This window comes from Xiphophorus hellerii, chromosome 6 (assembly GCF_003331165.1).
Source record: "Xiphophorus hellerii strain 12219 chromosome 6, Xiphophorus_hellerii-4.1, whole genome shotgun sequence".
NCBI lineage: Eukaryota > Metazoa > Chordata > Actinopteri > Cyprinodontiformes > Poeciliidae > Xiphophorus > Xiphophorus hellerii.
The window spans coordinates 17,901,499-17,923,756 of record NC_045677.1 but is presented as its reverse complement, the minus strand read 5'-3'; the positions used below and the strand labels follow the sequence as shown (position 1 = coordinate 17,923,756).

The 22,258-nt window shown below is 36.7% G+C and overlaps 1 protein-coding gene across 1 annotated transcript; it reads left to right on the top strand.

Annotated features, from left to right (window-relative positions):
* Positions 1-46: 46 nt before the first annotated feature.
* On the top strand, positions 47-21,683 carry pcmtd1 (protein-L-isoaspartate (D-aspartate) O-methyltransferase domain containing 1). Its single transcript, XM_032566511.1, is given in 7 exon segments — positions 47-258; positions 8,165-8,629; positions 9,734-9,786; positions 9,788-9,837; positions 12,024-12,195; positions 17,352-17,475; positions 17,826-21,683. Coding segments are annotated over 6 exon segments (1,086 nt in total). The 5' UTR covers positions 47-258; positions 8,165-8,322; the 3' UTR covers positions 18,206-21,683.
* The last annotated feature ends 575 nt before the right edge of the window (positions 21,684-22,258 follow it).

Sequence of the window (22,258 nt, the reverse complement as noted above, 5' to 3'; positions counted from 1 at the left end):
AGATAGATAGATAGATAGATAGGCAACAGTTTCCTTGTTTCGACATTTTCAAACCACGTGACCCGTGTTTACATTTTCTCTCAGCTGTTTCTTTCTTCCTTCTCTGGAGCACAGCGTCTCGCCGTTACCACTCTTATTTTCCCCAACCAAACCACTAAAGTTAGCTCAGACAAGCAGTACTTAGTCTCTGGAAGAGGCTGTTATCGTGTGAAAGTGGCTTTCACTGACCGTCGCATTGCACGGTGCACGGTGCAAGAAGTGAGTAAATGCGACACGACATTGTGCGTATTTGTGTTTTCCTCGTTGTTAAGTTCCGTGTGTTTGCGTCTTACCTGGTTTCATTTTTCTGTTCGGCTGTAATTATGTTCAGTTAGTGATGACTTGCACAACAGAGTGGCGGCGTTTTGTGTGTGATAGGTTGTGTGTGTAACAGCAGGATAAAGAGCCGAGCTTACCTAACCTGCTTTGTCTCTGTTTTGATGATGGCGTACTCGGGGCCCACCAGAAGCTAACCTTAGCCAGCCCCAACCACACAGCTGTTTTTCACACCTTCTGATGAAGAAGATGCTAGCCTCCGAGCTAAAGATCGTATCTACCATGACATGTACAGGTTTCATTTCTCGATGTGAATATCAGGCTGTTGAAACGTGGCAAGGGGGCACTTTTTCTATCATGTTGACATGATAGAAGAGGCTGCGGAATTTTTTTTATTTTTTTTTTTAGTTCTGTGTTGAATTTTTAACACAACTATGATCAGAAACCCACAAGGTGTAGCATTTAATTCGTTTTAACAAACCGGTTTTGTGAGTTGCAAGCAGCTAAATAATGGGGTTAATCGCACTGCAGAAAGCTGGCCAGCAACTGCGTTTCAGCTCGACAAGTGGGAACAAAAAGCTGCATGAATGCTCAGCCGCAGCACAAACTCTCTGTATGCTTAACAGCAACTTTATTTGATGCACGACTCCCCGTGGGTTCATCATTATCAGACACGAGTGTTAATAAGGAGGAATGTTGGCTTTTAAAGGTTGAAAAACATTTCATGAAAACGGTGTTGTTGTTTTGCTCCGTCGTCACACGCAATGAAGGCAGCGTGTTCGGGCCGCGGATTGGCTGAGGCGCCGCTGACTGTGTGGCAACGGGATCACGTGACCAGGCGCACTGCTGATTGGCTTCCTCGGGTGTCAATTGATTTAGCAGCATCTGTGCACCTCACCGCGTTTAAAAAGGGGACCCCCCTTTTTAGTGGGGTTTTCTTTGCTAACGTAATAAAAAAATATTTAATAAATATATGCGACAGTTAAAAGATGATGTAGTTAATCCCAAAATTATGAGAACTTATCTAAAGATAAGATTTTATAGTTGAAATAAAATCTTATAACGAGGGTTCCCTATCTGATTCAAGTATGTGCTCTAGCTGAGCCTCTCCCAACATGTTATTATTCTGGTAATAAAAAATGTGATGATAAAATTAAGATTATTTCAAACCTAAATCTGCCTGGTCTGTGATTGATTTTGGGACTAACTTTAGTTAAGTCATAGAAACAAGCATCTATCCTGTAAGTACTTGCGTACTTTGTAATCTTGTAAAAGATGCCACCCTAATAATTCAAGATTAAGCCCAATTTACGCAAACAATGTCAAAGTTTTATTGAAGTAACTAATTTCAAAACAGCTAAAAATGGCCACATAGCAAATAAAGGAATGTTTTAGGACTGGAAAGGGCAGAAAATAACAGATACAGACAAAACATGTAAAACTGTAGAATTTCAATGGGGCATACATTCTTTTGACCTTGCAAATTTATATTGTGTTGTCTGCCATAATTGTTAGAATAATGTAATTCTGTTGAACATTTTTTAGTGTCTGTACCTTGTACTACAGAGTCTGGTGTGTGCTGATTGTGACAGAAAAGCAGTGGTTGGGGAAATTCCCTCAGTCAAGTTAACTGCTTTTACAGGTTTCGCAAACTTGTAAAGTAAAGTTGGAGAGGTGGGCAAACTACTTCTATGCAAGTTGGTACACTTAAAAATAAATGTTGACTGATTAAATGAACATGTTTTATTTTGACATCACACTTGCGCTGAGATGTATTACTGTATGTTTATGCACAATACATAGAGTAAATTAACTAAATATGATTGTAGCTTATATATTTAAAGATTAATGACTTTGCATAAGTTTGTTAGAATGGTACCTAATCTATTTCTTTTTTTATGTAACATTTATGTAAAGAAACAGAGTGAAGGGTATTACTTAAATTAATTTTGAATACACATTTGAATTGTTATTGATATCTTGGGCAGGAAAAAAAAGTTGTTCTTGAAACAAATAGCAGTGTTTATCAACCACAGAGCACTGAAAGGATTTAGTCTGAAGATGGTGCTAAAGCTAAAGTCATTATGGTAAACATTTAATAGATTCTCATGTGTAGCTCTGGAAATGAAGGCAATAGCACACAGGCTGCCTAAAATACAAGCAGCAAAGTCCCCTTCAAAAGGCTGTTTTGTTGTTATTGATATTCGACATAGATCCTAAACAATCTGTAGACTGTGTAATAATTGAGTTGCACAATTAAATTGATATTTTGTTACATGCATATTGCTTTTACCATATAGACTCCCCAGACTCACTGGCTGCACAGGGAAGGTTGAAAAGCCACCCTGCTTGACACTCCATCTGGTTGGAACCATAAATTTGCTAAATGTAGAATATAGGAAGGTTGATTATGCTTAAAACATTTGTCCTCCTTTTGACCCTGCAGGGCATGTCCAATTCTCACAATCTGAGAGCTTTTAAATCTTCAAGACGTGTTAGTTTTCTGAAATGAATATTAAGTATTAGGGTAAAGGTTAAGGCCTAAGAGTGTTAATCTCAAGATTATTGCAGTACTGCATAAAAGCCATTGTGATTTACTTTAGCGGATTGTGATTAGTTTTGCGTACTTAACATGGTTTGGATTGTTAGGGTTTGATTTACAGCGTCTTGATGTGAAATGAAACATCTGTCTTGTGTGGGGAAATTTGATCTAGTGGGTGAAAAACTAAAGCACACAAACAGCAGAATGCAGAACTGCTAACTCTGCTTTTCATTCATCTAAATTAATAATATGGCCTACATTGGTTTAACATCTATAATAGGTTATATGAATATGATGTGACTGTAATTTTAAAGCTTTTGAAGTTTTGTCAAATTCGCTTATGATATTTGCATTCATTAACTATTGAAAAATATAGTTGCAAAACATTTAGCAACGATTGTAACCTGAGCCCTTTATAATCTAAAGTACAAACAAGCCAACATCCCCTGACAAAAATATACAGAAGACATATTCTTGGTGGTTATTTGAGCAGTTGTTTTAGTTTGTGGCACAGTAATAAAAGAAACCGTGTGTAATCATGTACTTAATTAAACTCTGGTTTTTAAAGACTGCTTTAAGTCCTTGAGGCATGACCTTTATTCATTATTGTAACTTTGCCATTCAATTTTCTTGTTAATTCCCTTTTCAATTGAATTGAGATTACAACTACACTGGAGTTCAGCTGCCTTTCCTGAAGAAAAAACAAAGGTTTTTTTGTCCTCCACACTTTGATATCCTCTGTCATATCTAAGTGCTTGTTTGGGTGGATTAGCTCCAAACCAACTGAAAGGTCTCATATTTTTTGTGAATCAGCCAAGTTTAACTATTCATTATGGTCTGCAAACCCTCTTTTAACTGCACATTTATGTTCAGAACTAGACTTGTGCAGGTATTGGTTTTAGAAAGGCAAATTGCAGAATGATCTTTCCCAACTTTGATCCCACAGTGTTTGTTTTGTTCAATAGATCTAAAATTTTTACAAAGCTAGAACATTTTGTCAGCAAATAAAATTTCCGTGAGATGTACCTTTTTAATTTTATACTACAGAAATGACTGACTACTGATTTGATAAAAGTAATGATTTCAAGCGGTTTGCCCGGGTGTGTACATTTTGTACTATGTTTTGTAATGTGTAAAATCTAAATTTGTTTTTATAGTATATGCAGAGATAAACTGATCTCAAAAAATGAAAATTTAAATTACAGGCATTAATTATTTTAACAAAATGTTTGCCTTTCTACTAACTTGTCACATTTACAATTTACATAGTTCTAGCTGTACAAATTGTTTTCCCTCATTCTTTTAAAAAGCAGCTTCTCACAGAGTTTAATGTTAAAGCTGCTGTTTTACCAGGCTGTTCATTCTTCTGGCTTATATGATGGGAGAAGATTATTTTAAAAGCTGACCTTCGTATTAATGGGCCATGTGAAACAAAACTGTAGCCAGAGTGCTAAAATGTTTAATTAGATTTGCACCTTTATGATTATGTCAATAAACCTCAACTTAATAGGCAACAGATTTTTTTTATATACTTGCATAATAAAGTCTATGACTACTTGTAAGTAATGTGCCTTACAAGAATATTCATAGTTTTTGAACTTTTATTCATTTTACTGTTTACATTTTTTCACATTAGAGCCACAAAGTTGACTGTATTTCATTTGGATTTTTGTTATAAACCCAGTACAAACCCAGTACTGTATTATAATCACATACAGTAATTATAAAGAATTCTATGGTCTCTCGGGGGGTCCAAGTGTTGATAGGTGTCCAGTATGTGTGGCTGAACGATATTAGGAAATCATGTTTGTTAAGTATTGCAATTCTGATTTTAGTTGTGGTAAATTGACTTTCTTCTTGACTCCTCACCATGTTGCTTCCAAATTTGTCTGTGACCTTTTAGCATCTTATCCTCTGCCACCTTTGTTATACGTAGGCTTCTTTTTAGTTGGACTCCATCCAACAGGCTGAAATACTTGAATGCAAAGTGTTAATTCCTGACACTCAACCTTTTACAGCCAGAAATTCTAAACATTCATTTGCAATATTACTTATTTCCCATGACATTCATCTTGATTAAATATTGTGAAGCCATAGTTTGGAGTTGTGCCATGCACTTTCTAGTTTAAGATTGTGCCTGATGCTTATAGGTTGCAGCTTCATAATCTAACCCTTAACCACAACATTATTCTTGACTTGTCTGCTGTATTACTTGGACTTTATGACATCCACTATGTTCTATGACATATCTCTTCTGAAGTGAGTCGGTTGCAAAGGATTTTATTTAATTGCGAGGCTTGGCAAATATATTTGCACAGCACATTTAAGCAATTCAGCGATTCAAAGTACTTTGCATGACGAAAACGCAAAAAAGATGTGGAGTGAAACAAAGTTGAACTATAGACAAAAATGAATGATTTTTCTGTTATGTTTATGTTTCTGTTATGAATATAATACAAAGACAACTCTAAACAAATGTGGTTTTAAAAGGAGCTCAGTGTTTCTGCAGTTTTTCAGTTTTCTGGTAGTTTATTCCATATAAGTGCTGCGTCTCCATGTTTGTTTCATATTTTAGTAGACCTGAGCCATAAGACCCGTGTAATACTGTAGATTGCAGTCCACGCTTTTCAAATCCTTAGAAAATTAAATGCCATTTTTCTTCCACTTCCCAGTTATGCACCACTTTGTGTTGGTTCATCGTAGGGAATTCTAACGAAATGCATTCTTGTTTTGAAAAAAAGTCAATTGATATGTATCTTTGTAAGCTGCTGTACATACTAAGGGGATCACAGATCGTAAGCTAGACATTGTTAAATATATCTTCAGACATAAATTACAAATTTGTCTTGAAGGAGAAAGCAAGGGTGAGTTTTGTAAGATTATTATAAGCATAATACAGTAAGCTATATTATTCTGGGATTCATTTCTGCCATGTCATTTATATTGAAAAAAGTGTGTTGATTGTCAAACCCAGAGGATATGCATATAATTTATTTTCTTATAAGCATAGCCTTATCAATTTCACTTTACACTTAATAAGGAAACACTCTGTCTGGCAGTGTGCTTCCAGTGTGCTGTCCAGACAGGCCTGTGGTATTTGGTTTCTGCAGGCGAGCCTCCAACTGACGATCAGTTACATGTTTCTTCGTTCTGCAAAGATTCTGGGTCACATGAGCCAAGCATGACCTCAGATGGTGTTCGAAGTGTCCCAGTTCACAACTATGACATCAGCTGTGTTTCTGTAAGCAAAGTTGTTTTGTGCTTCTAAACTGGCGGAGCTGTTTTAACAAATGTTTTTCTGTACTTCCTAATTTGTGCAAAGGTGTTGATAATGACAACGTTTCAACAAGCCTGTGGATTATCAGAGGTAGGACTACAATATCACTCCAAAGCATTTTTGCTGGAATACCTCTCATGACCCAATTTCTGGTATTTTTTTTCAATACCTGCAGAGGAAAAATTGGATGAAAAATGTTCTGCTGTGGGTCCAGCAATGGGGAAGAGAATCAATGATTCTTTTTGCCTGTGAGAAGGAGCCAAAGGAAAATTACCTTACTGGGCCTCACACTACAAAGTCACCTCTGATTTTAATCTTTATTAGCTGAGTCAGATGTGAAGATGCTGAGGAGGCAGAGAAGGAATACAAATCTTGTCTCTCTGAGCTGCATTACAAGCTATAAATGTTCATTTTGAAAAAAAAAAGGCCAGATCTGTAAGAATTGTTTTGCTTACATGTCTTGAGATATTTAAGTTTTAAACATATCCTTTCTTTTCTTATTTATGAATTTGTGAACTTTCATAGTGTTCATTAAAGGGTCAAAAGCTCGAGAGACCATACAAGGCATTAAAAGTAGCAAATCTGAGTATAAAAAAAACAAACAAATGTTCACAAAATATTACCAATCTGAAGCCAACCATGTCAACTCTGAGTCATTCTGCAGACATTATCTGCCCTGAGCAAAACCAGAACCAGTGTTTTTCACTCCTGAATATCTGGCAGGTTGCATCAAATAAAAGCACAGCTCGACTGAAAGTGAGAAATATCCCGCACACTTTCCACGTTAGGCAGTATTTCTGAATGTTAATAAAAATGGCTTTCATTTTCTGGCTCCAAGCTGCATTTTGATTTTTGTTTTTTTAAAAAGAAATTTAATTAGAAATTGAGTAAATTAATAAACTGGAGAAAATAAGGACAATTCAGCTCCCTCTAAGTCTCTATGGTTTTATATTTCTAATTTATATTAGAAATCATAAAAATTGTAAAAATAAAAATTATATTTAAAATTTTCTAGTTGCAATTTTAAAATGCATCACATTTTGGTTCATTGATTAGTTTGCACACACATTGGTACACACAGCTTCACTTGCAAGTTTCATTATTTATTTCAATGGCTATTTTTTAGGACAAGTTAAATTAAAATATATCAACAGCATTGTCAGAAAGTAGTGAAACCAGCAGATTTTTTTTATAGAAAAAGAACAAATAACTTCTGGAAACCCAAACTTTTCCCTCAAAAATTCCAAGAGCCCAGCACTGAGTCTGTTTTGAGCACAGTCATCGATTAAGTCCTCACAATCTAGCTTTTTGGTCAGCTGTCTTTCAATGGACAACATGGAAATATACAGTAACAGTAAAAAAATATTTTTCTGAAATTATCTTCAGAGAGAAAATCTACAAAAATCTTGGATGTTGAATTCTTGTTTAGAAAAATTACTAGTTTTTTGTTCCGTAATCACTCCTCCATGCAAATAAAATTAATTAAATAAATCATAAAACACCTAATTAATTGGCAAATCATGGCAAGGGTGAATGCTTACAAACTTCTGATTTGAACTACACAGAGAATATTGTTCTTTAGATACACCACAAATTCAGTGGCATATGAATTTGTTAATGTTATTTTTTAACAGCAGATATTTTGCCTTGTGACTGCTAGATGTGCAGAGGTTATAAATTGCATTGATGATGGCTTTGTTTCATTCCTGTAAGCCACATCAGCAGGTCAGCATGTATTATGGAGTGGCTCTTGAAGCCAAATTGAGTGAAAACCTCATCAAAGTTAGTAATTGCAGTTGTGCTTTTCCTGCTGTGACATGTGAAGATCTTAGGGGGGACATGGAAAATTCATCAGCCAGCTTCTTTCAATTGTTAATTTTTCATCATCAGACGGTCTTGGCTGTGCATTAATCCATCCCCAATAAGCCTTTCCAATCTGCATCTTACTAGTTAACCCAAGAAGACATTATGTTTTTTCTGGAGGGATTTTGAAATAACACAGTGCTGATGTTTTCTTTTTTTCTTCTTAGCTCTCTTGCTGCTCAGACATGAGCCCCATCTGAAGTGACACTCGACGACTTGCGTTGGCAGGACCCCCTCAGCCAGCGTAGATATCCATGCCGCTGTGAGGAGGACTCACTCAACCTGTGTACAAGTTCAGCCCTTCCGTGTCTCTTCACTTTTCGCCATGGGGGGAGCTGTGAGCGCCGGGGAGGACAACGATGACCTCATCGACAACCTAAAGGAGGCTCAGTACATCCGCACAGAGAAGGTCGAGCAGGCCTTCCGAGCCATAGACCGAGGCGACTACTATCTGGACGGTTATCGGGACAGTGCCTACAAAGACTTGGCGTGGAAGCATGGAAACATTCACCTGTCTGCTCCCTGTATATACTCTGAAGTAATGGAGGCCCTCAAACTGCAGCCAGGCCTTTCCTTCCTTAATCTGGGCAGCGGAACCGGTTACCTGAGCACAATGGTTGGGCTCATCATAGGTATTCTTTATGTAATTCTATTTCAAGTGATTGCTTTATATGTGGGATTCTCAGATCTTTTACAGACTCAGCTTAGCGGATCAGAAGATCATGAAAGAGTTCATTTATTTCAGTAGTTAATTTCAAAATGGAGAGCTTCAATATTATATAGATTAGTTACACACAGTGTTTATTTCTGTAATAATGATAATTAGTTCAGGTTAATGAAAACAGTTTCTCTCAAAATCTAATATTTTATGGAAACAATAAAAAGTGTTGTTTTTTAATGTTTTGATCTACACAATCATAGGGAAAACTGCTGACTCAACAGGGCACTGAAGACAAGTTGATTGAATTTTAGTTTAAAGTTGCTGGAGAACCATTGTGAAGTTTTCACAGTCAGAGTTTATTTCTGGAACCTTGAGATCTGTTGTTGTTGGTCCAGCAAAGATGATTTCATTCTCCAGCGACACTTTGCATATGTCTATACTTCCAAAAGTAATGCCTGGTTTATTGACCGTAACATCACTGTGCTTGATGGACCTGCAGAGCAAACTCTTCAGATGTAAATACTCTACAGAGTGTTGTCAAAAGGAAGAGGAGAGACACCAGACCCAGGATCAAGGAAGAGCGGAAGGCCTCTATTAAAGCATCCTGAGCTGCATTAGCCACACTGTATTTATGCTGTAATTCATGCATAAGGAGTTCTCGGTATTGTGTGTGTATATACTGTACAGCACAAGAACATACATTTCAGCAGTGTGGCATTTCTGCATTAAACCAACTTTTTTGTTGGTGGTGTGTCATTTTATCATTTTCTGAAAAACTGAAACTACTGATTAATTTACTGAAATAAAATAATATTTTATGATATTACACTTTATTAAGATTCCCCTGTGTACAATCTAGCTAATTCGGTTGTTTGAAATCTTAACTTGTTGTCCAAATGGAGACGATAAAACATTTCAAGATTGAAGACCACAAATTAACTGCTTTGTTTTCCTTCTCAATAAGGGAACTTGTTGAAATGAAAAGCCCATAGTATTTGAAAACCAAGTGTCCGAGTGTATTTGAGATTAAAGCATTGTTTCTGTGTTTATTTTCCCCCTTTTGTTTCTGCTTCAGGCCCCTACGGTGTGAACCATGGAGTTGAGCTCCACAAGGATGTGGTCGAGTACTGCCAGACAGAAACTTGATGAATTCATTAAGAATAGTGACAGTTTTGATAAGTGAGTAAATGCCGTCAGAGTATTCCTATTTTGTTAACGGTCTTTGTTGTCAGATGCAAACTGTGAAAGAGTCGGGTTTTTTATTTATTTATTTTTTCCCTTACTGTAATCTCTCCTGAATCTCTGACGGTTGCCTAGCAAACAGTTTCAGCCAAGAAGCTGCCCAGAACAAAACCACCCACGTAAATACTCTTAAAACAGATCACGCTCAATGTGGACAAATTAAACACAAATGAATGTTAATAAACGGCTGTAGTTCAGAAGATGGAGAGGTTGTTTCTCAGCTGGAGGGCTGCTGGTGTGCTTTACAATCAGAAGGTTGCAGCTGGTTCGATAGCCAATTTTGCCAGCTGAAGTCAAAATGAAAACCACTTAACTGCTCAAACTGTTTCTCATTTGGTAGGTGTGTTTGATACAAGTGTCTAACTGTGGCTGTTCAGTGAAATTTCTTATTGTGAGGCTTAGTTATTTGGCATTATTCAAGTGCAAGCAGTGATTTTGTGAAATAGTTTAACCTCTGCCAAATTTGCACAACAAAACAGCAGGGTACGTTTGGGCACAATAGAGTACCTTTCCACCATATGAATGCATACTGTTATAAAGTGAGTTGTTAATTTTATTTTTAAAATGATTAATAACTTGTTTTTTTCTGAGTGGTAAAGATCTACCTAGCTGCTGTAAACTGATGCTTCAATTTTAATCAGTGAATCTACTTCTGGGTTTAGTTGCACACCTTATGAATCATCTTTAGTATATATTTATTTGCTCCTTGTACATGTGGAACTTTAACACAGAAATTGGTCTTTTAACAGTTTTACACAAACAAATAGATCCACAGTTACTCAACACACTTGTGACCTTGCTGTCTGTCATTTTAAAAGGAGCTGCACGTGTCACCATTTCACAAAATAATTGTGCAATAACAAACTTGTCTTAAGTTGTCTTTAAACTTGTCTTTAACATGTGATTATTTTAGCCAGGGATATCTGCAGTGTTTCTGCCTGTAAAACGACTTTGAGCGTATAATCCTCTTTTATTTTATGTTTTTAACAAGCCCACTGGTTTATAAGCATTACATGGACATACGATATTCATACCCTGTGAACTGCTTTCTTACTCTTTGTCATGTAGCAATCACAAATTTTACAAACAAGACATAGATGCCTGCCTAAAAGGGCAGCTCATGCAAAAAAAGCATTAATCAGGCAAGCAGGCCAGAGAAATATGGTAACTCTGGAACAACTGCAGAGGTTTACAACTCTGGTTGGAGAACTTATCTGAAACTAGAGCTTCACAATGTATTGAATCACAGTTGTCATCGCGGTTTCGACATGTATAATGTCAGCGGCGTAAAGGAGTGCCTGGTTGCAATTTCGCATAGGGCTATAATATTTCAAGTATCACACATTTACACTCTGCATATCAGTATAATATTTGGCCAGTTGGAAAGATGTTTATCGGCTAATGTCAATTTTAGTGACCAAAGACTCATAGAGAGAAATGGGACTATTGTGATCATGCAAGAAAAAATAAGATAAGTAAGTGAGGGAAAAGTTGGGTGAAATGTGTGAATTTTTTAAATTGTATTATTTTTTGTTAATGAATTACAAGCACATAAGAGAAAGTTGTTTGTGCCAGATGTGTTTTCACTGATAATGCCTTGTGCTAAGACATATGTGCTAATTTAGTGTTCTAAATGTAGGAATATCTGCAAGATTTATATTGCTGTAAAGTTTGTGGTTCTTTATTTGGTCATAAATGTCAATTACTGTTCTTTGTGTGATGGTTTATAATGTCCCTGAGTTTCTTTTTATTAGACATTTTTATCGACATATCAAATCTCACTGTTTCTTCCCTCAGTTTTGTTTTTGCCTCTTTAGTGCCTGTTGCACAAAAGATAATGAACACGCACTCTGAAGTCCCTAGACGATGCCGGCTCTATTTGCAAATGGGCTTTGTCTGAATTTCAAGGGCCTTTGTCCATTACAACTCTATTACTGCTGATTCAGACATTTGCATTCTCACTCATGAATTGTTTAGAAAACTTCAGGGCTGCAGTGGATAGGTGAAAACACTTATGTAGCCTTGCTTATTTCTGTCGCTATTTACAAATGCGGCAGTGAAACTGACTGAATGATAAACATGTTTTCCCTGACTGTATTTGATATGTTGGTTATTTTTCACAGGTTTGAATTCTGTGAACCTGCCTTCGTGGTGGGGAATTGCCTTGAAATCTCAACAGACAGCCATCAATATGATCGCATTTATTGTGGTGCTGGAGTGCAGAAGGACCATGAAAATTACATGAAAGTACTGCTCAAAATTGGAGGCATACTGGTGATGCCTATAGAGGATCAGGTAAGTGCTGCAAGCAATGGCACTGATACAGAGTTGACACACACACCAATTGCTATTTGAAATTCAAAACATAAGGGAAAACGAGGTAAAATAGCTATGACCTGCACGACTCATTACGCAACTTTCTCATGCATTATTGAGACACAACTGCCCCTGGATTTCAACAGCTGTGCTCAGAGCACACGGCGCTGCAAAAATAACATTTTATTTAAAATAGAAGTTGTACTCATGTTGACACACTTTAGGGCATAAGAAAGTACACGGGATGTTTTGATATTTGTGTGGTATGGAACCTTTGGGACCACAAAGAGACTCAAGTAAAGCAAAACTTAATTTTGACTCTGGTAGATTTTATTACCCGAGGTTGTAGTTTTGTTTAGTCTAGCTCTCTGGGTTGTGCAATATACATCCAAGAAGACTGAACCAGTTTCTCAGCTAGTTATCACAATAAGATGTTTTATAACTTGGTCATTAAAAATACTTTCATTTTAAACAAATTATTGCACCATAGTTAAGGTATTAAAATGTAAAAAAATATCAGCTAGACAGTCTATACAGTGCTTTGAAGAGGTCTTCTTGGATGCATCAAGGCGAGAAGGCAGCTGTTGATACCATTCCCTCTTTTTCCGTGGCGTGCTGGCACCCCTACAGCTGCAAGCAAAAGAATCTCACCAAGCTGCCAGTAGAACAATCCACACTTTCCACACCAAAAAAGCAAAACAAACAACCAATCAAACATTACATTAAGGCTACTGCACCTAGATCGGTTTACACTTTATGCTCATCATATAAAAAAAATACAAACTTCATGAATGTGTCTGCATGGTTCCCTGTGATGACATGTTAAAGTTCTGTTTGGTGCCAAATGTCATTTATGCTGATAAACGTTTGAAATACTCACTGTTTTCTTCCTCCATAACAAGGCTGAAATTGATCTTCGAGGTGCAGAAATGTCCCTGATTTAGAGAAAATCCGTAGATTGTTAGGAAAGATGTGATTGAAATGGCCAGAAAAATAGGGCCTTGTGTGTGTTCACATTGAAATGAGCCTTTTCAGATTTACCATGAACCAGCTATGTTTGAAAAGTCTTGGAGATCCTGAAGAAACTTAATCTGGTTTAAATGTTAAGAAAAAACTTTTGGTATTTTGTTAAGTGAAGTCAATTTAAAGTTCGCCCATTGTTCAATTTCCGAATGTTTAATGTAAAGTTTGGGGAACAGAAAAGATTCTTGAGGCTCAGAGAAGGAGATTATATTTTCCATGGGCTGTGCTCAGTAATGCAGGCTAAATTTTCAGAAAATGTGTTCCGATTGAGTGTTCTTTGAGAGATGCACAATTTACACTGAGTGGACAATTATGAATAATGATTCATTAGTTTATCAATCCATAAATTGCCAGGAGTATCAACACAATGAAATTAATTTATGATTCAACAAGCTAGCACACTACAGAAAATCAAGGTTTTATATATTTTGTTGCTTTATGAAGTGTTGTGCTATACACATTTATCCTTTGCATCCACCAAAGATTGTTATGGATTCCTGTCAGCGGGTGGATAAAGATCCATCCTAGTGAATTTGGTGCAGCTTAGATCAAAACTGTGGAATTTAGAGCCAAACGTATGGCCAAAATAAGCTCAAAATCGGAACTTCAATTCAAAATGGCAGATTTCCAGTTTGACTTGCACTATGACATTAATTGTATTTTTTGTTCATCTTGGGGAGCTCTACAAGTGTACCAAATTTCATGGCTTTACGATGAAGTAAGGTCATAGCAGAGGGTATTTTGAAAGCTGCTAGGCGGTGCTGTTGAGCCGTTTCTCGTGCGATTTTTGCGATGATCCTAAAATGCGTAAATTTCACACAGGCTGTATGTGTCCGCCAAGTTCAGGTGAGTTTTTGAATATGATAAAGCCCCCAAAAAGCCTATTCATTTGCGCCAAGAAAAAAAATAAGAATTTGTACAATTACAATAGGCCTTCGCAGCGTTTAGCTGCTCGGGCCTAATTAGAAATTATATTAAGATTTTAAAATAACATTTTGTACGCTGTTAACATTTCTTAGGAATTAAAATCAGGAATAACTACAATAAACTTGGAAAACTGCTATCTGTATTTGCTTTGTATTCCTAAATAACCAAGACCCACTGATCACTGAGTAAACAACATATATAACAAACTACAGATCTTTGTAGGATCTGAACAGCTGAAAAATGAACAGTCTGTGCCTGCGGTAATGCAAATCTTTTTAAGAACACATTGTTCTTTGTTCAGTCTTTTATCATCACCAAGCTGACATATTTTCTCCCCTCCTTCTTGTCTGGGGCTCTTTCTTTTTAAATTGTTCTTCAAAATGGACAAATGTGAAACCTTCAAAGGACAGGGAGGAGAAGAAGTGTGCAGATCTTTGGAAGGAAAACTAAAACACTGTAGGAAAGTCATCACAGGCTGGTATATTGCTGCTGGAATAACCAACATCTGCAGTTGCCTCTTCTCATTTTGTCTTTTGTCAGGATGAGGAATCACTTCTATGGAATTTCATTATGAGCAGATTTTTTTTTTGGCTAAGTACATATATGAAACACTTCTGAATCCCCTATAAAGCATCTGTCATTTTAGCTGAAGCCCTGATTCAGTAATGGTAAAAGACATCTACAGTGTGATGTGTTTATACAGAAGAAAAATGTGAATTGTTAAATGAAGACCTTGTTTCATACTGCTTACACTTTGCTTTATGAAACCCTCATATCTATCAAGTGTCCTTTAGCAATGAACGGCTGGACTTTGACATCTGGCCTCAAGGTATCAACTCTAATAGCTGATAGAAGATGTGTTGTTCCATTAGTGGCACAGCTGGTAGCTGGAGCTAAGGAGGTAGAGCTTATGAATGTCAACAACAAGATTGAATTTGTACTAAGGAAGGAATGTGATGTCGTGTACAGCCCCTCCGTAGGTCAGTAAGTCCTATTCACTACAGCTGCATCTATGAAGTAAACACTTAACTTGTTACTGTCAAAAATAACTCCATTTCTCAATCTAGGTTAATAGTTTCTGAAGAACTGTCACCCTGCAGAAGGTTATTTGATATTAAAGGTCTGAGCTGTCGTATATCTGTCTCATCCCAAGAGCCATTTCTGACATATCAATCTAACATTAAATGACAACATTAGTGATGTGATTGGCCAGCTATTAATAAGCTAAAACCTCTGCAGAGCGATGCAACAGTTTTCTTATTAATACTAATTGATTCTGTTTTAGAATTTTGTTTTAATTTCCTAGCACCTTGAAGAACGAAAACATTTTAAATCTTTCATTTATGTTGTATGTACAGTACAGACCAAAGGTTTGGACACACAATTGTGTCCAAACTTTTGGTCTGTACTGTATATTAATGAAGATAAAGCAGATGTGCCAGGAAGCTCATGAGCATATTTTAGATTTGTTCACTTTGCAGAATACATTTGTGCATTAACAGCTATAACATACCACAAGGAGTAAAAATTTAAATGCATACAGCAAATGTACAGCACCCTACACACAAGGTACTACGCATTAATATTTTACTGCATTAACATAATATTGCTTTGTTATTTATCTGAAATCCCATGTCATTGTTACAAAATCACCAGTGCCACAATTACTTGTTCCTCCAAAGATTCCTACAAAAAGTAGCGTAGCTGAAACATTTTTGATGTATCTCATTTTTTTAATTTGATCACAGAGTCCAGATATGTTTCATTTAAAGCTATATTCCTGTTTGTCTGCCGTATAAAAATAATGCCCAAAGACTAATATATCTTAGACACACATCAAAATGTATAAGACTAGAATACATGTGGCAAACATCCGATTGTGATAATAATAATGTTCATAATTCTTTGTAGTTTTATTTTTGAATCTGCTTGGAGAACCTTCTTTTTTCTTTTGTTTATACTTATTTTATACAGACACAACTTTGTATTTCCTCTGTTTTCTTGAGTATATTTTGAACAGGTGACTGCAACATTAAATTTCCCCCTGAGGTTGATGAAGCATTCCAAGAAGTTGGGAAATAGTAACCAAAATAACATTGTCTGAGTTAATATGTAATATAAGAACAGTAATCAAAGTTTTTAACCTGCTGTAATTGCGACAGCTAAGGCTGGACGTTGATCCAATTTTATCTCAACACAACACACAGTGTGGAGGTCGGTGTGGGATGTCCACCATTGTTAAACCTCTGCACTGCTCACTATAGAGGACTGCGACAAAAAGCTGCCAAGTCTGCAGAAGAACTACTGGGCACCATCTACATGCCAGTCTGTTATTTGGGTGACAGAAAAAGCATTTTCTGTCCTACCATCATACACATAAATGGGTAAAATTTTACAAACACTATTTTAACTTCATCATCTCAGCAACTTCACCATCTGTGTGAAGCTCCAACCACAGTCTTATATTCCTAGATAAGACTATGATTTTTTTTTTGCCACACACTTTGGAAAAGCATCCACCATTGTTAAGAATGGTGGAGGTCTTACATTACTGTGAGCTGGTTTTTACCTTCTGTTTAACCTTATTAGAGTGTATAAATTCTTTGAAATAGCAGGATATTTTTAATAAAAAGCTGGTGGCCTGGTAAATTAAACAGGTTGCCATTAGGTTATCCAGCTTAATGATAGTCCAAATCAGAAATAGTTCACAAGAAATACAGACAAGAAGGTCAGGTTTCAGTTGTCTGAAGTAGCAGCAAATATTCAAGGTTATGTTCCTGACGCCATGCAGAATGCAACTTACACACATGCAGTGGCTTTCAATAGCAATTAAAAATGTTCAGGATGAATAAATTCCAAACATTTTCCAGATATAATATAACATTTAAGACTCAGTTTAGTAACAAAGAAATATGTTAGAGGGTAAAATTACAACAAATCTATGACCACTTGACCACATGTATCGTCTTTATAACAATACTTTTGTAACTTTTGCAAATTTCTGCATTCAGTCTGACTTGGCACTATTTGCACACTATCTGGTGAAACTTTCCTAAATATATCATATGTGTTTGTATGGCTGTAGGAGTGAATTGTCCTATCTGATTCTAGATCATAATTTAGGCACAATTTAGCAGGGGTTTTTTTTTTTCAACAATAATAAATTTTTTTGTGTGTATATGCAGCTGACCCAGATAACCAGAACTGGTCAGAGCACGTGGGATAGCAGGAACATCTTGGCGGTGTCCTTTGCCCCCTTGGTCCAGCAGAGCCGAGGAGAAGGAGAGAAGCCTGACACTGTCCAGCTGCGTGAGTTTCACTGCCTTGACAAAAAAAAAAAACTTGCCTTGAAGAAGAAACTGGCTGTATTTTTTTTTTAGGCACAGTGCATTGAAATTGATTGGAAGCGATGAGTCCTAGAGCAGCGTGATACCGTACTTGTTTTGTCTTATGAGATGTGCTTGCAGCTGCGTCATGAAGCCACTTTACTCTTCTCTTGAAACACCTGCAGCTCAGTTTCCTGTCGCATTCTTACTTGTTTATGCTGACCTAGTTGAGAAAGTGTGGTGGTAGTAGTAGCAGTAGTTGTAGTGTGAAATATTCTTTGTTTTTTGTGGCACATTGTCCTGAAGCACTGTGTCATCCCTCTCTGTCCTCAGCCCCAGTGACCGTCCGCAGCCTACAGGACCTATCACGCATTTACATTCGCCGCACTCTCCGAAACCTGACGAATCAGGACAGTCAAGGGAAGGGCACGGTTCAGAGGGTTCCCCACAAGCGCAAAAGGAGGCGCTGTCGACGGCGGCGCATCAACACCTACGTTTTTGTGGGCAATCAGCTCATACCCCAAATGGTGGAGAGTGAAGAGGAGGAACACGCTGAGGAGGAACAGAAGGAGGCGGCGGCAGAGGAGGAGGAGGAAAGAGACATTGGTGACATTGAAATCATCAAGCAAGTGAATGAGCTGAGAGAACAAATACTGGCTCTGCCTCTGCCGGAGTCACTGAAAGCGTACTTGCTGTATTACAGAGAGAAATGACTGATCTACTCGATGTCCATCCTTAATGAGTGCTCTGCCTGCTGAAATCCTGTTTTCTTCACCCTTTTTTCAGTTCAATGTAGCATTATTATCACTTAATCTCAAAGGCAACACTGTATTGGAACAAGATGACATAATGTCAGATAATAATGTTTTGATTTTCATGGGTGTTCGTTTCTCTTGACATTTTCGTTTTTGATCTGTACATAAAAATATGTAAAAAGTATCCTAAATGGACATTCAGTTTCAGGAAACGGTTTTGAGATACAGATTTTATCAAATCAGGATGTCTGCCGATATATGCAGATAAAAACTCTTTAAATGACAAAAAAAAATTCTGATCTTATGGTTTTGTTAAAATATGATCATGAAATGAAAACTTCACTGCACCTTTTATAGAAGCTTTAACCTGCTGTCACTATACGGGGATTTAATTCTACAGAAATGTGCTGAATTGCAAATAAGGCCACATCTGATCCCATTTTTCAACTAAAGATTAAGAACTTCTTGCATACTCTTGAATGGAGGGAGAAATAATTGTCTTGATGCATTTTATACCTTCCGGATAACAAAAAAAATAGATCACTGAAAAGATGAAATTGGTTCATATATATATTTTCTACAGGGCACATTTTAATGTGAAGTTTTCTAAAGCATGCTTACATTCTTGTGGGTTCTCACTGCGAAAAGCTGACATGTTATTTGATGCAATGTAAGTTCTCTACTCTCTTGTCTTTTCTCAAGGATGCATTTAAATAATATATCAGAGGTTTAGCATGGTAAGGAAATGAGCTACAGATGTTTATGGACAGTTTCAGAAAGGAAGATGTTTAATCAATATTGATTATATTATATATATCTCAGGTGTTTCAAGGCACCGTTTCACATGTTCTGACTGATCGCTGGAGGTGATGTCCCAAGTGATCAAGTTTAGGAATATGTCTTTTAAAAAAAAAAAATTAAAATCATAGGAATTTAAAGGGCATTTATCATAATTTATTTTTTCCCCTTTTCAATTATGCTAAGGATTGTAGCTCTGAATAATTATATTAAATTCTATGACTTAATATGAAAAAAATTTACACAAAAAAGCAAAACGTAGACAAAAAACAGCAAGCATCATGCAGCACAGAATGCAGCCACAAGTTTGATTGATCTTGTGTTTGTAAAACTACCTTTAACAAAATAAAATAATTCTATAATTAAGAATGTTGGCAGCAGTTAGTTTAAAAAAAAGAATTAATTCTGCTCCACTTCTGACCAGCATTGTTACTCTTATACTCTCTTCCTTCCAGCAAACTAGCTTATTTTATATTGGTGAGCCATGCAGTGAATGTGCAAGTCTGCCTTTTCTTCACACAAGTAGTCTGGGTTTTACTTGTGATGGTTTTAGCGCACTATAGTGATGTAGCTGTTAAAATGTTATACTGAGGATGTCTGTCATGTTAACTCTAGAAATCCACCAGCATTTAGTTTTCACATGCCGTTTTAACCATAAAAAGTCACGTCAAGCTAATGTTACCCAGGTAGTGAATGGAGAGGAAGTTAAAATAGTAATGCACAATCACATTGCGGCTGCAGTTTGGCTCAGAAACTGGATGAACATCCTGAAGAATTGTTTGGAGACAACATATTTGTTTTGTACACTTACAAAGTAAAGAGTGTTTTAAAAGAAAACAGTTCTCACTTGAAAACTTCTCTCTCAGCTACTTCTTAATAGTCTGGCTGTTCACTGCCTGCTCAAGCTGCATTATTACCCATAGATGAACTTTGTAGCAAAAGTGCTCAATTCATCTTTTTGTTGTGCTACCAATCGGTGGTTAGATATTCAACCTATTCCCATTAAAATGTTGGAATTTTTATGCAGGAAGCATTTCATGTTTACTGTACCACTATACTTGATCAGGCACTGCAGATGCAGGTGATGTGCCGTCATCCTTATAATGTACTCACTTCCGGTTTTACAGAGACACAGCTACAAAAACTGCTTTATAAATACGGGTTAGTTTTGAAAAACAATGTAAAAGTTGATTAGGATTCATTTTTGTTTCATGCTGTTGATAGCTTTTTTTTCTTCCTTCTTTTGTTTGCTCTATGATATTTGCCCTTTAAAATGATTATTTGGTTCCATGGCCTTGAGGCAAATTGAATTCTGTACAGTGCTGATGTTTTTTTTTTCTTTTTTTCCCCTTAATTTTTATGTTCTTAATCAAAAACAATGCAAAATCACAATTGTTCAAGATTTTGATGCCTTTTGTATCCTGGACTACAGTTATGTCCAACAAAGCACCTTAATCTGCAGTCCTCAAGTAAAGAAAATATAAAAAAGGTACCACTCTTGGCTATAATTGGGGACTGGACTCATTGTAATGTAAATTCACCTTTAATTACAAGGCACCCCAAGTACTTCCCTAATAGCGGTGGCTTTTAAGTGCCAATGTACCCCTGCATCATATTAGGATTTCTGTGAGCTTCCTGGCACAGTAAATTATCTAAACAGAGGTGTTTTTGTACAAAAAAGAAAAAACATTCCACATTGAAAAACAGAACGGCTACGGCCGGACATTTATAGGTTGTCCTTATGCTTCACTGTCACACAGTTGGACAGTCTCTTCATCTTTCTTTGAATGAACCTTTCGTATTCAAAAAAACTAAGTTGAATGTTGTTGATATGAATTTTCTTCAATATAAAAGTGATATAAGCAGTATACAGTATATTGTTCTCATAAGATTTTTTTTTTTTTCCATCTAGTTTAATTTGCAGTTGACTTGTCGTAGAACACCCCCTTTTGCTGTACTGTATCTTCACACTGGGAACTCCACTGCTGTCTGCTACGTAGAAAATATTAGCTCTCAATTTTAGTCTGGTGTACTGAAAAATATTTTTGTTTTGAAAATGAGCTTGATTACGTCTCTTGTAGATTTTTTTTGTGCGTAGGGAGGTGATTTCTATTTTCAGTAAGTTTATTTTAATTTGCTTAGTTTTTAAATGTTCTTGACGGATAGTTTTTAGTTTAACAGCGCAGATTCTTATCTTATAATTACCAATAACAACCAAACAGTCCCATTTGAATTTGCACAGCCTCCATTAAAATTCACATGACGTATCTGAGCCGCACAACTGTTTATATACCATAACCTGAAATGTAATTGCTAATTAGTGAGCGACATTGAATGCGGCGGACCTACAGCTGAGACTCTGAGGTCGCCCCTTGCACCAAAGTTAATGGGATGGCTGTGATTACATTTAACGTGGACGAGATTCGACTATTAAAACTGCTCCCAGTAAAATAAACAAGCTCATAACTTGCTTGGCACTCTTTATTTTGGATTTTTTTTCCTTCTTTTTAGCCAAATCAGTCCAGCTTCTCTTTGTTGGGGGCGATGGGTTGATTGTTCTTCAGTGTGTGCAGTTCATTTTGAAAATGTGTTGTTTCATTGTAACTGTGTGGCACAAAAATAAAGGTCACAATCACAATGCTTGTCTTCCAGTCATTGTAATGGCTTACGCTCTTAATGTTATGTTCCATGGGAGCTGAATTTCTTCAGACTTGTTAGTGAGGTGGATTAGAATCAAAAAAAGATCCTGTTAAATTTTGTTTCTGGATCCTGATTGCTTGCAGAGTATATACAAAAGCATTTCCCAGTGCTTGCGTATATTGCCTGGTGGGAATACTTTTGTGAAAGGCTTGCAAATAAGAGGACTGCTCATCCAAAGAGCCTCAAACTCGACACTGATCCTTTAAAGTGTTGAGAAATGCACCTGCCAAAAAAGTGAAGCAGATCAGACAAACAGTTGTCAAAATAGTGCTTTTTATGTGCTCCAATGTGAAAAACTGCTGCCTCAGACTGGGGATTTGCTGAACATTAAGTGTATGGGAGAATTGCGCTTGGGTGACTGACTAAAGGCAGATGAAGAAAAAGGAAGCAGAGATTTCCTGGTTGTCAGTTGCAAACAGCATCTTTCATTAGGTGCTTTTAAAATTTTTATGTGTTGAGGTCAGGCTTGGAGAAACCCTGACAAGGTCCTCTGGAATATTTCTCAGAAAAAGC